The sequence below is a fragment of the Asterias amurensis genome, chromosome 1, assembly GCF_032118995.1.
Source record: "Asterias amurensis chromosome 1, ASM3211899v1".
NCBI classification, from domain to species: Eukaryota; Metazoa; Echinodermata; class Asteroidea; order Forcipulatida; family Asteriidae; genus Asterias; species Asterias amurensis.
The window spans coordinates 11334640-11347695 of record NC_092648.1 but is presented as its reverse complement, the minus strand read 5'-3'; the positions used below and the strand labels follow the sequence as shown (position 1 = coordinate 11347695).

Genomic DNA, 13056 nt, shown 5'->3' with positions numbered 1-13056 from the left:
GAACTGTCAAAGTAAAGTGGAAAAGGCCCTCAAGAGGTGGAAATGCGTCAGTCCTCACTTAAAGGGAATTTCCCTCTCTCTCTCTCTCTCTGCGCCTCGTTTTATTAGGGCGGGGTGGGGTGCTATGTTATGATGTTACCATAGAGCTATAGCTCTATGGATGTTATATAGTTTGGAATGGAAATAAAGTGAAATCTAATTTTTGAGAACAATACTTAGACACACTGCACTGTACATCAATTGAACCAACTGCAGAGGTCTCAGCCTCATCAGTTGATGGCTAGATCTCTTCAAAGATGACAACCCTCGCTGTACCAAAGAACATGAAACACATAGTTTGGGATCAGAATTGGTAAGAAACAAAAATCGTGAAGATCACAGAATTTACATCAAACTTGCATGGTCTAGCCTAATGATGATGATGGTAGAAAACATCCCATGAAATATTATTGTCTGAAATGTCATAATTTGTTGAGAAATGAATAATCTTATTCCGTGTTTGGAGTTTATCGCTCAGTGGGCGTTTTATTCATTTTTCTTTTTGCATCGATGCCATGCAAAAATGTGCTGTCGGTTTTTCACTATTTTCTCGTGACCCAAATGGCCGATCTCAAACTTCTACAGGTTGGTGGATTACATAAAGTACTTACACAACTAGCAACTGTTTGATTAGCAAAAACCAATTCTGTAATGTTCCTTTAAAGACAGTGGACACTATTGGTAATTGTCAAAGACTAGTCTTCACAGTCGGTGTATCTCAACATTATGCTTAAAATAACAAACCTGTGAAAATTTAAAGTCACCTGGAAATATAATTTTTTTTCTTTTAAACATAAGAGTATATGCTTACGAACAATAAAACATTTATTTTTAGTAAATGTTTGTCACGATTTATATGTTTAAAAAATATATAAAGTTGTTTGGGGGCTGACTCCGCCTACCCCTTTTGTGACGTCAATCGAGGCAGACTTTGCCTGCAATGCGTATAGTAAACACTATGCAAAGTACATGTACGTCCAAGTCGTGAGTTGGTACGTTTCAAAAAGTGTTTTTCTGCATTCAGCAGCAATACACCTGGTCGGCATTGCTGGAAAAAAACAAAAAAAATCTTTTTTTGAAACGTACAAACTCACGACTTGGTCCGTACATTGCAACTGTGTTTACTCTACGTATTACAGGCAAAGTCTGCCTCGATTGACGTCACGATTGTTTTGTACCACCAACCTCTCCCCATTACTTGTCACCAAGAAAGGTTTTATGCTAATAATTATTTTCAGAAATTACCAATAGTGTCCACTGCCTTTAAAGGAAAGGTAGCTCACCCCTTCATGGGTCTTTATAATAAGAGTTAGTTTTTTATAAGGTGCTTTTTTTTATTTTACGTTAACAGATCAATGCGCTTTACGTTAGTGAAGCGTTCTCTGGACCAGTAGCGTCTGTAATCTTTCTCAGCTCCCTGGCTGGGGAGTGTTCAACCTGGGCTGCCATTGCGCTCCATAGGCTTTTTCAAACATCCCCGTGGAGATTTGTTTTGCATTTTTTTGTAACCCACTTCCCCAAGACCAGTGATCTTGACCCACACACCTACTGCTGGCAATAACCGAAATCTGTAAGTCTATAGCCTTGTGAACTTGTCAAATTTTGCTTGAAAAAGTCTACAAGGCTATGATAGCCTTGTGAACTTGTTAAATTTTCCTTGAAAAAGTATACAAGCTATAGCCTTGTGAACTTGTGAAAATTTCCTTGAAAAAGTCTACAAGGTTTATATATAGCCTTGTGAACTTGTCAAATTTTGTTTGGAAAAATCTATAAAGCTACAGCCTTGTGAACTTGTCAAATTCGCCTTGTGAACTTGGTCAAATTTTGCTTGAAAAAGTCTACAAGGCCTTCAGTGTAGGCTTACTTGTCAAATTTTGTTTTCAGTTTGTAGCTCGAATTGGTTATAATATTTTGGTATTGTTTTGTTAAAGTTAAATAAAGTTAAGGTAAATTGTGCAAAGAGTTAGTCATAGTGACGACCAGGCTTCTCAAAGTCTGGCCGAAACCAGCGTGGTGATCACCTATTAGAACCCTTCAGGGACTTGCCGTCCCGGTCCCTCATTTACCCTCCCACACGGTAAATCATCCACACCTAATTTGGGGATAGATGACGGACCCCAATTAATTACTGGTACAAGCAGTAAAAGTCATGTCCCTCTTGGTACGGGTAGGATTCGAACCGGTGTCCCAGCTCTGGATTGCACGCACAATGGAACTACCAGTACACCGTGTCGCCACAGTGCCCGCTTGTGTTTGGAGATGATTATACTACTTTTAAGTTTAAAAACTGCAAAAAACACATGGTAAGTGCGGATTTTTCTTGAAAGTTTTTATGTCTGGAGAAAGGTTATACGTTTATAGCTTTGGGTTCTACGCCATCACGGAGGTCCTCCCTTCATGATGCCATCGATGTACTTTTTTACATTGAACTTATTTATTATCAAACTTTAAAAATTTTGCTACATACAGTCGGTGAATTTCGAGAGGCGCAGCATGGAAGTTTGTGACAAAACGTTATTGTTTGATTTAGGCGTATTTGCAATGGTCTCCTTCACTTGTCTGCTCTCGCCTGACGCCAGTTAAAATATCAAAGAATTGCAAGCGAAACTAGAATTAGAAACTTCAAACCAAAAACAATTCGCTTATCCCCAGCAGCAACTAAAACATAACTTTTTACTCCCCTCTTGTTTTTTTTATTAATATGTAAACTTACCCCCGTGGTTAAAATTATCAAAATGCATTTGAGGACACACCTGAAAAGGGAATTTAAACATAAAATAGGAGGGGGCAAAAACTATTTTCCAGCATTATCATGGTTAAACAAAATCAGATAATAATACTAAGTCTTTGTTGTTTTGCATCTTTGTGAGTGACAACTTTTGTAATGTTCTAGGGATTATTTAAAACAAATTTAAAGCGATTTTTATTTAGTAGTGGGAAGGGATTTATCTCTTAGATAGTGATGTGGTGTGGTTCATATTGGGGATAATGTTTGTTTTATTTCATTGTTTATCCTGTTGCGCTTGGTATTTTTAACCAGAATGAATCAAAATCATACAGCAGGTGCATCAATTAGTACAACTCATTAACTTTGCGCGGGAGACTCTACAATCCGCCAACAGAGGGCGCGATTCCTATTTTAATACCTAGTCAGATACCCTAAACCAAATTCAACGCTGAATATACGGATGAAGTCCAGCTTGATAAATCACGCGCGTCCCATTCAGAAACGCATGCTGGATCAGAATTTCTCACAAACATAGACGGAGAGGAGGTATTTGCTTCTTCGGGAGAATTTTGCCCGCAATTTGGCTCCATTTTACCGTTTCCTGAAAAAGGAACGGTAGTTATGAAATGCAAGACATGCCTCACAAAGTAAATGCAAAAAGTAAGTTTGGAATATATGTATTTCTTGTGGAAACCGGAGCTTGTAAAGTTGTGTGTGATGGCCCCTTGGACTTGTGCGTAATTTATAAAATGGGTAGGCGGGGCCGGGACGTGGCCAAGGAGGCGGTGGGGGAGGAGGCTGATGATGCATGATCGCAACATACTTTGAATATTATATTAAATACATTAATGCAAATTCAGCTCAATGACTTTGACTCTGATGATGTAAATGACATGTGATTGATAATTTGAAGGTTACAAAACAAATTGAATATTTTTTTTAGTATAAAAAAATATATTTATAAATAAAATAATAGACTTAGGTTTTCAATATTAATTTTGTAATTTACATTATAATCGGCCTACTACTACTAGGCCTGTCTGTAGGATTAATGATTGCCTTTTATATCATCCTTGTAATGATTGCATCCTGGTGGCTCATCCGCTGTTGTTTGGTCATGTTATAATTTATAATAAAAAAATATATAAATAAAATCATCTTTTTTAGTTGTGGTAAAAAAAAACTAAAAGAAATACCCTTGGTACAACCGCTTTTGCATTCAATATGAAGTATTATAGTATCTAATTTACCTCAATGAGATATCCCTTTGTTTGTAAAAATGAGTGAAAAAGTGATGCCGCCATACGGAAAGTTATCCCCATTGACTGTCTGACTTGTCTTTTTTGGAAATGAATGTTTCAGATTTTTAAATCTTATGATGAGGAATGGTCTGCAACCTGCCGTTGCCGGGCACTCATGATTTCATTGATTTCTCATGATTTTAACACAAGTTAAAATTACATTCCTTTCATTCACAGATTTTCAACAAAATGTAACACTTGTGTAAAGTTGTGTTTATTAATATTATCAGTGAATTTTTTGTTCTTTGTATCACTCAGCGGTGACCACATATATCGCTATCATTAGCACAGACAGCATATTTTTGAATGAATGAAAAGTAACTTTTTGTCTTCCTTCTTATTACAGCTGCATTACATGGTGTGGTCTATCATTCATACCTGGGTCTCAACTCCCGCAAGAATGTTGAAGGTCGTCACGAGGTCGTCAGCCAGAAAGACCTAGGACCACTGGTGAGTGAAACACTGGAGTTTTAGGCCAAGTGAAAAAAGAAACATGTTTTTAGCGTCGCCGCCCGCTTCCTTTTTACAGGCCGCCTCCTTTTTTTATTTTTTATTTTTTTAAATTTTTGTATGCACATTTAAAAAAAAAAATTATGCACATTTTTTTTAGACGTTCTCAGCTAAAACAATCTGAATGTCTTGACCAAAACGTTTATTTATGTATTGTGTGTTTGAGCAGTAGAAAAAACAATGGATATTTGACATTTTAAAAAGAATGGTGGCCATCTTGAAATAAAAAAAATAAAATAAAAAGCCCCTCCTCTTTCCTTTTTTTGAGAAACCCGGATGTTAAACATGTTTCTTTTTTTACTCGGCCTTATCTTAGGAAATGTCCAATTGATTAGGTTTACGTCTTGATGTTTACATACAGAAATGTTTGTACTTTATTGTTGTTTATTTGTCTACACTGCATGTATAACCACCAAAACAATTTGTTTGTATTTTTTTCTTTCAGAGGTTTCATTATTTATATTTAACTCTGAATTAACAAAAAAAGAGTTGTACAATTAAAATCTGTGAAAAGGGTTCACCACCCACAGCGAAACCTCTGGCAATTTTTAAAATTGTTTATGAAAAAGATGCACAATAGATGAAATTTATTAGGTGATTTATTTCATATGGTTTCTTTTGAAGAACATAACCCCCAAAATATTTAGGTTCACCGTTCTATTTTATTTCAGGAAAGAAACAAAAACAAATCAGTGTAAAGGGTTTGCCACCTGTAGGGGAACCTCTGGTCAATTATGAAATTGTTTGAAAGATAAATGCACAATTTTGGTTTGAATAAAAGGTGGTTTATCATTTGGTAAATTTTGAAAAAAAGCAACCCCCAAATGTCTTTGTTTGTACTTGCTTATTTTATGCCAGAGGTTTTATCCCTCTGAAAACAGCAAAAATCACTTATAAAGGTTCGCCAACCGTAGGGAAATCTCTGGCCAATGTTTTAACTGTGTTTAATTGAAAAATGTACCAGCACTTTTGAAAATTACCCCCCCCCCCCAAATATTTGGCTAGAAATAGTTTTGTTTTATTTCACAGGTTTTATATTTAACTCTTAAGAAGATCAAAATTCAGTGATATGGGTTTGCCACCCGTAGGGAAACCTATGGCCAATTTTTTAACTGTGTTTAATTGAAAAATGTACCACTTGATTTTAAAAGGCGTTTTTCTTTTATAATTTGATAAATTTTGAAAATTACCCTCCCCCCACCCCAAATATTTGGTTAGAAATTGTTTCATTTCAGAGGTTTTATATTTAACTTTTAAAGGAACACGTTGCCTTGGATCGGACAAGTTGGTCTATAAAAAGCGTTTGTAACCGTTTTTTTATATAATGCATATGGTTGGAAAGATGTTTTAAAAGTAGGATACAATGATCCACACAAATTGGCCACGAAGTTGTGTGGTTTTCCCGTTACTGTGCGAACTAACACAGTCGGCCATTTATGGGAGTCAAAAATTTGACTCCCATAAATGGCCGTCCGTGTTAGTCAAAGAGGTAAAAGGAAAACCGTGCAATTTCGAGGCATGTTTGTGTGGATCGTTGTATTCTACTTTTACAACATCTTTCTACTCATATGCATTTTATAACAGACGGTTACAAACGCTTTTCAAAGACCAAGTCGACCGATCCAAGGCAACGTGTTCCTTTAAGAAGAGCAAACTTCAGTGATATGGGTTCGCCACCCGTGAGGAAACCCCTGGCCAATTTTTTAACTGTGTTTGATTGCAAAATGCGCCACTTCAAATTAAAAGTTGACATTTGGTACATTTTGAAAAATAACGTAAGCCCCCCAAATATTTTGATATACAAAAAGGTTTTTTTCGTTTTAGAGGTTTTATATTTTACCTGTGAAAAAAATCAGTGACAAAGGGTTCGCCACCCGTAAGGAAACCCCTGGCAAATTTTTTTGAAATGTTTGGGAAAAAGCAAACGTTATTTGTTGATGTATCGAAATCTTTACCTCGGATGGGTTCATCGCTACTGTGACGGGGTTTTGCTTCTTTCTGTTTTCTCAGCAAATAGAACCAGTAGACCTATTTTGCTGAAACTTTCACAGTTTTATTTCATCTTAGGCGCTTTATCACAAATTTGTTTTTTTTCATTGCTTGGTTATTTTTCATCACTTCTTAATTTCATTTTTGTATCTGGTCTGGTTTCAGATTGACAGGGCATGTGCCAAGTGTGGTCACGATGGACTTCATTTCCACACCAGACGATCACGATCAGCTGATGAAGGACAAACCGTCTTCTATTTCTGCCCATCATGCAGGTAAGTTTATCACTACTTAAGCCTGGTTCCTTTTTCCTGCAAATGCAAAGTTAATTTTGGCGACACAGCCGTGTTTTCTTAGCGAATGTTTTGAAGGGGTTGAACACAGTTCAACTGTTGCGAGCTATTCGTATGAAGTGGGCTTTAGGCTTGAAGCCCGGATCTAATTTAAAGATGGCGATTTGCTTCTTTTTTTTTTGATCGTGATTGACTCTACGTGAAGGAAAACGTTTGTAATCTTTGAACAAATTACGTCAGAAATATCATTGTTTTAACTCTTCACGGAGATGACCCTAGTTAAATACTTAATATATGCTGTTTTATGCTGTCTTAATAGAAGTTTCATAAGGATTCAGACAAAACAATTCATATCAGTTGTCGCCTGACGTCCGCGGATATTCGGATATTAAAGAATATTCGGTTGTAATTACAGAATTATCCGGTTTGTAAATAGGTATTCGCGCTCTATGCGGATATCCGGTTAAGAAAAAAAGGCATTCATGGTTACGGATAGGAAAACCTATTCGCCATTAACCGGATATTCGAATTATTCGCCCAGGCCTACTATTTTGCTGCTATTCTTAGCGAATGTTTTGAAGGGGTTGAACACAGTTCAACTGTTGCGAGTTATTTGTTGCGAGTTCGTGACAACAAAATTTGCTTTGCATTCGCAGGAAGTATGAAGTGGGCTTTAGGCTTGAAGACCCTTTTAGGTTTAACATACAGTTTCCATAGATTGCACAGGGGTTAGTAGGTACCTGTGAGGGCAGAGATGGTTGTTGTGATTTATTTAACTTGGTCGCTACATATTTGGCTGCACAGGCAGTTTATTCCCAAGGGAACCGAGTTGGTTTGATGAATAAAATAAATGGCCTAGTGATCAGGGGTAACACTGTTGAAGAGCCACGAGCGTCACTGAATTACGGATTTCAGTGCTACATGAGGATTAGTACAAGCATAATTCGCTGTTTACATGACATGTGTGTATTAAAGCACGATACGGTTATAGCGTTCAGCAAAACAGAAACAAACAAAACATGCAAAATTTTTGGATCTTGAAGGAACTGCAGTGGACTTCACAAAGAGTTAACTCTTATCTCGAGTTAGGACAAGTTACTCGTGGGACTAGTCCTAAGTTAGGACCAGTCCCAGCACTTTGTGAAATTGACCACAGGATGGTTAGGGTCAAAGGTTCTTTTTATATGTAAAAGTATTTTTTTATATTTTATTTTTTTAAATTTTTATTAACAGGCATCAAGAGATTGAGTACTCCTGAAGAGAATCAACATCTTTGGATCAGTCTACACTGAGAGGAACTCAAGGCAAGAGCTCACCGGAACAAGGAGATGAAATCACCACCGACGACGACAACGAGGACCAGCTGATGCCAGACAGATGTCTTACTGATGAGGAGGCTGATTTTTCAACTTTGTTTATTAATTGAAAAATGCGCCACTTCATATTGGGTGATTAATTATTTGGTAAGTTTTGAAAAACAAGCCCCCAAATATTTGGTTTTATATTTTTAACTCTGAAAACAGAAGAGCAAAACTTCTGTGACAATGGGTTTGCCACGCGGAAGGAAACCCCTGGCCAAGTTTTTAACTGTTCGATTGAAAATTGTGCCACCTCAAATTAAAAGTTGACATTTGGTAACTTTGGAAAAATAACGTACGCCCCCCAAATATTTTGATATACAGATAGGTTCTTTTTATTTCAGAGGTTTTATATTTTATCTGTGAGAACTGAGGAGCAAAAATCAGTGACAAAGGGTTCGCCACCCGTAAGGAAACCCCTGGCCAATTTTTTTTTTTAATGTTTGGAAAACAAACAATTTGTTGATGTATCGAAATCTTTACCTTGGATGGATTCATCACTACTGTGACAGGGTTTTGCTTCTTTCTGTTTTCTCAGCAAGTAGAACCAGTAGACCTATTTTGCTGAAACTTTCACTGTTTTATTTCATCTTTCTAACTCTTTGTGAAATCGACCCCAGAATGGTTAGGGTCAAAGGTTCATTTTTAGTGTAAAAGTAAATTTTTATTTATTTTTTTGATTGACAGGAATCAAGAGTTTGAGTACTCCTGAAAAGAATCAACATCTTTGGATCGGTCTACACTGAGAGGAACTCAAGGCAAGAGCTCACCGGAACAAGGAGATGAAATCACCACCGACGACGACAACGAGGACCAGCTGATGCCAGACAGATGTCTTACTGATGAGGAGGCTGATTTTTCAACTTTGTTTATTAATTGAAAAATGCGCCACTTCATATTGGGTGATTAATTATTTGGTAAGTTTTGAAAAACAAGCCCCCAAATATTTGGTTTTATATTTTTAACTCTGAAAACAGAAGAGCAAAACTTCTGTGACAATGGGTTTGCCACGCGGAAGGAAACCCCTGGCCAAGTTTTTAACTGTGTTTGATTGAAAATTGTGCCACCTCAAATTAAAAGTTGACATTTGGTAACTTTGGAAAAATAACGTACGCCCCCCAAATATTTTGATATACAGATAGGTTCTTTTTATTTCAGAGGTTTTATATTTTATCTGTGAGAACTGAGGAGCAAAAATCAGTGACAAAGGGTTCGCCACCCGTAAGGAAACCCCTGGCCAATTTTTTTTTTAATGTTTGGAAAACAAACAAACATAATTTGTTGATGTATCGAAATCTTTACCTTGGATGGATTCATCGCTACTGTGACAGGGTTTTGCTTCTTTCTGTTTTCTCAGCAAGTAGAACCAGTAGACCTATTTTGCTGAAACTTTCACTGTTTTATTTCATCTTTCTAACTCTTTGTGAAATCGACCCCAGAATGGTTAGGGTCAAAGGTTCATTTTTAGTGTAAAAGTAAATTTTTATTTATTTTTTTGATTGACAGGAATCAAGAGATTGAGTACTCCTGAAAAGAATCAACATCTTTGGATCGGTCTACACTGAGAGGAACTCAAGGCAAGAGCTCACTTGAACAAGGAGATGAAATCACCACCGACGACGACAACGAGGACCAGCTGATGCCAGACAGATGTCTTACTGATGAGGAGGCTGATTTTTCAACTTTGTTTATTAATTGAAAAATGCGCCACTTCATATTGGGTGATTAATTATTTGGTAAGTTTTGAAAAACAAGCCCCCAAATATTTGGTTTTATATTTTTAACTCTGAAAACAGAAGAGCAAAACTTCTGTGACAATGGGTTTGCCACGCGGAAGGAAACCCCTGGCCAAGTTTTTAACTGTGTTTGATTGAAAATTGTGCCACCTCAAATTAAAAGTTGACATTTGGTAACTTTGGAAAAATAACGTACGCCCCCCAAATATTTTGATATACAGATAGGTTCTTTTTATTTCACAGAGGTTTTATATTTTATCTGTGAGAACTGAGGAGCAAAAATCAGTGACAAAGGGTTCGCCACCCGTAAGGAAACCCCTGGCCAATTTTTTTTTTAATGTTTGGAAAACAAACAAACAATTTGTTGATGTATCGAAATCTTTACCTTGGATGGATTCATCACTACTGTGACAGGGTTTTGCTTTCTGTTTTCTCAGCAAGTAGAACCAGTAGACCTATTTTGCTGAAACTTTCACTGTTTTATTTCATCTTTCTAACTCTTTGTGAAATCGACCCCAGAATGGTTAGGGTCAAAGGTTCATTTTTAGTGTAAAAGTAAATTTTTATTTATTTTTTTGATTGACAGGAATCAAGAGTTTGAGTACTCCTGAAAAGAATCAACATCTTTGGATCGGTCTACACTGAGAGGAACTCAAGGCAAGAGCTCACTTGAACAAGGAGATGAAATCACCACCGACGACGACAACGAGGACCAGCTGATGCCAGAGAGATGTCTTACTGATGAGGAGGCTGATTTTTCAACTTTGTTTATTAATTGAAAAATGCGCCACTTCATATTGGGTGATTAATTATTTGGTAAGTTTTGAAAAACAAGCCCCCAAATATTTGGTTTTATATTTTTAACTCTGAAAACAGAAGAGCAAAACTTCTGTGACAATGGGTTTGCCACGCGGAAGGAAACCCCTGGCCAAGTTTTTAACTGTGTTTGATTGAAAATTGTGCCACCTCAAATTAAAAGTTGACATTTGGTAACTTTGGAAAAATAACGTACGCCCCCCAAATATTTTGATATACAGATAGGTTCTTTTTATTTCAGAGGTTTTATATTTTATCTGTGAGAACTGAGGAGCAAAAATCAGTGACAAAGGGTTCGCCACCCGTAAGGAAACCCCTGGCCAATTTTTTTTTTTAATGTTTGGAAAACAAACGAACATAATTTGTTGATGTATCGAAATCTTTACCTTGGATGGATTCATCGCTACTGTGACAGGGTTTTGCTTCTTTCTGTTTTCTCAGCAAGTAGAACCAGTAGACCTATTTTGCTGAAACTTTCACTGTTTTATTTCATCTTTCTAACGGGTCATTCCGTGTCAATTCAACACGCTTTTGGACCTGACCCTCACGGATTTATATGAAATTCGGTGTGCTGATTGGACTCCCTGAGAAACGCCCAAATCCCAAATTTTATGTAATTCGGATCATTATTTTGGGAGATACGGCTTAACGAACTTTTGACTAATTAGCATGACCTGCTATGTTTGGACAATCATATCTCCAAAAGTAAAACACCTACAGAGATAATATTTACATCATTTTGAAGCTCTTGACATGGCCCACATTTGATAACATAAAATCAAAAAATTTCCACGCACCACCGAAAAAATACGCAAAAATTTGACCTTTGACCTTGATTTGCGAAAATGCGTATTTTTCAAAATGCGTAATTTTTTTTTAAATGCAAGTTTAAGATGTAAGCAACAATATTCTGAAAAAATGTGATGGGCACTCTTACAGTTTTTTTGTTATGATTTTTTTAACATTGGCTATCAAGGCCAAAACCATAAAAACGCATTGTACAACATACACAATGTACACAGTGTACAGAGTATTGTGTGGTAGTGTTTACACGCACATTAAAAACCATGTCACCCTGGTAATAATGTGGAGTCCAAAAGTCTGTTTCATGACATGACTTAATGAGCTAATTCATTTCATCCCCTTGATTTAATATAGGAGACACTGTGTATCAGACATATTGTATACATGTTATACAATACAATGTGAATACTCTGTACACTGTACATGTACAGTGTACAGAGTATTCACATTTAGTGCTTTAAAAGTCGATTCCCTGGAGGATGGATCATAGAGAAAAATGTGTTGTGACCCATTTAAATCACACAACAAGAAAAAAAGCAGGCTTAGAGCAGGTATCAGAAAGGTTTATATTGGAGCATCCAAGTCTTCATTTCACTCGAGCACAGTTTATGCACCGGCTATCGCAAGAAGATATCTGAATTGTCGCTTGAGAAAATACTCTCAACAACTGAAAGTTCTAGCAGTGATCCAGAAGTTCAGGCACCATCAATGTCATCTGCACATCAGGATGTTTTTGTGCAGCCAAATACCGACATTAACATTATCAATGAGGCTATGACAATTATTGGTGTATCTCCCATCATAAGTAATAAGAAAGCTCATGGAAGTTACATGGAAAACAAAGTTAAGAGAATAGAGACAACAATTAAGCAGAAACTGGAAACTGCTCCAGGAAACAGTTCGGTGATGATGAAAGTGAGATGATAAGTCAGTTGAAACAAAAATTTCATTCCTTGACCAAGAAAAGTGAAAAAGTTCAAGTCTTGACCGTCTTACCAGTGAGTTGGGGTATCAAAAGAATAGCAGTTTATTTTTGGAGCATCAAACTACATGCCAAGAAAAGCAAAGAAACTGGTGAACTAGCAGGGAATGGAGCAGGGAATGCTTTCCATTCCAAATCCTAGCGCTGGAAATCTCTTTCATTAAAAATGGTGCAAACTGTGAGAGACTTTTACTTGTTCGAGTCCGTCAGCAGACAAATGCCATGGATGAAAGACTTTGTGTCGGTTACTGTTGATGGTGAGAAGAAACATCTACAGAAACATCTTGTTCTTTGTAATCTGAAAGAAGTGTTTGAACTTTTCAAGGAAACAATCCTCCTGAAAGTTTTGCTGAAAATTTGCTGAACTTGGGCTGAAGCAGTGCATCCTTGCCGGATCTAGTGGAGTGCATTCACTTTGTGTTCGTACTAACATCAAAATGTGAAACTCAAAATGTGAATGATTATCTTTGAACATGTTGAATTTCTAATGTACATGTATC

At 36.8% G+C, this 13056-nt stretch overlaps 1 protein-coding gene across 1 annotated transcript; it reads left to right on the top strand.

Moving 5' to 3' along the window:
- The first annotated feature begins 3293 nt into the window (after positions 1–3293).
- On the top strand, positions 3294–10673 carry LOC139945556 (DNA-directed RNA polymerase I subunit RPA12-like). The gene is made up of 7 exons (XM_071942950.1): positions 3294–3427; positions 4415–4518; positions 6733–6842; positions 8094–8323; positions 8906–9135; positions 9725–9954; positions 10541–10673. Exons 1-4 carry the CDS (start codon positions 3394–3396, stop codon positions 8116–8118), a joined length of 273 nt encoding a protein of 90 aa, XP_071799051.1. The 5' UTR covers positions 3294–3393; the 3' UTR covers positions 8119–8323; positions 8906–9135; positions 9725–9954; positions 10541–10673.
- Positions 10674–13056: the final 2383 nt, after the last annotated feature.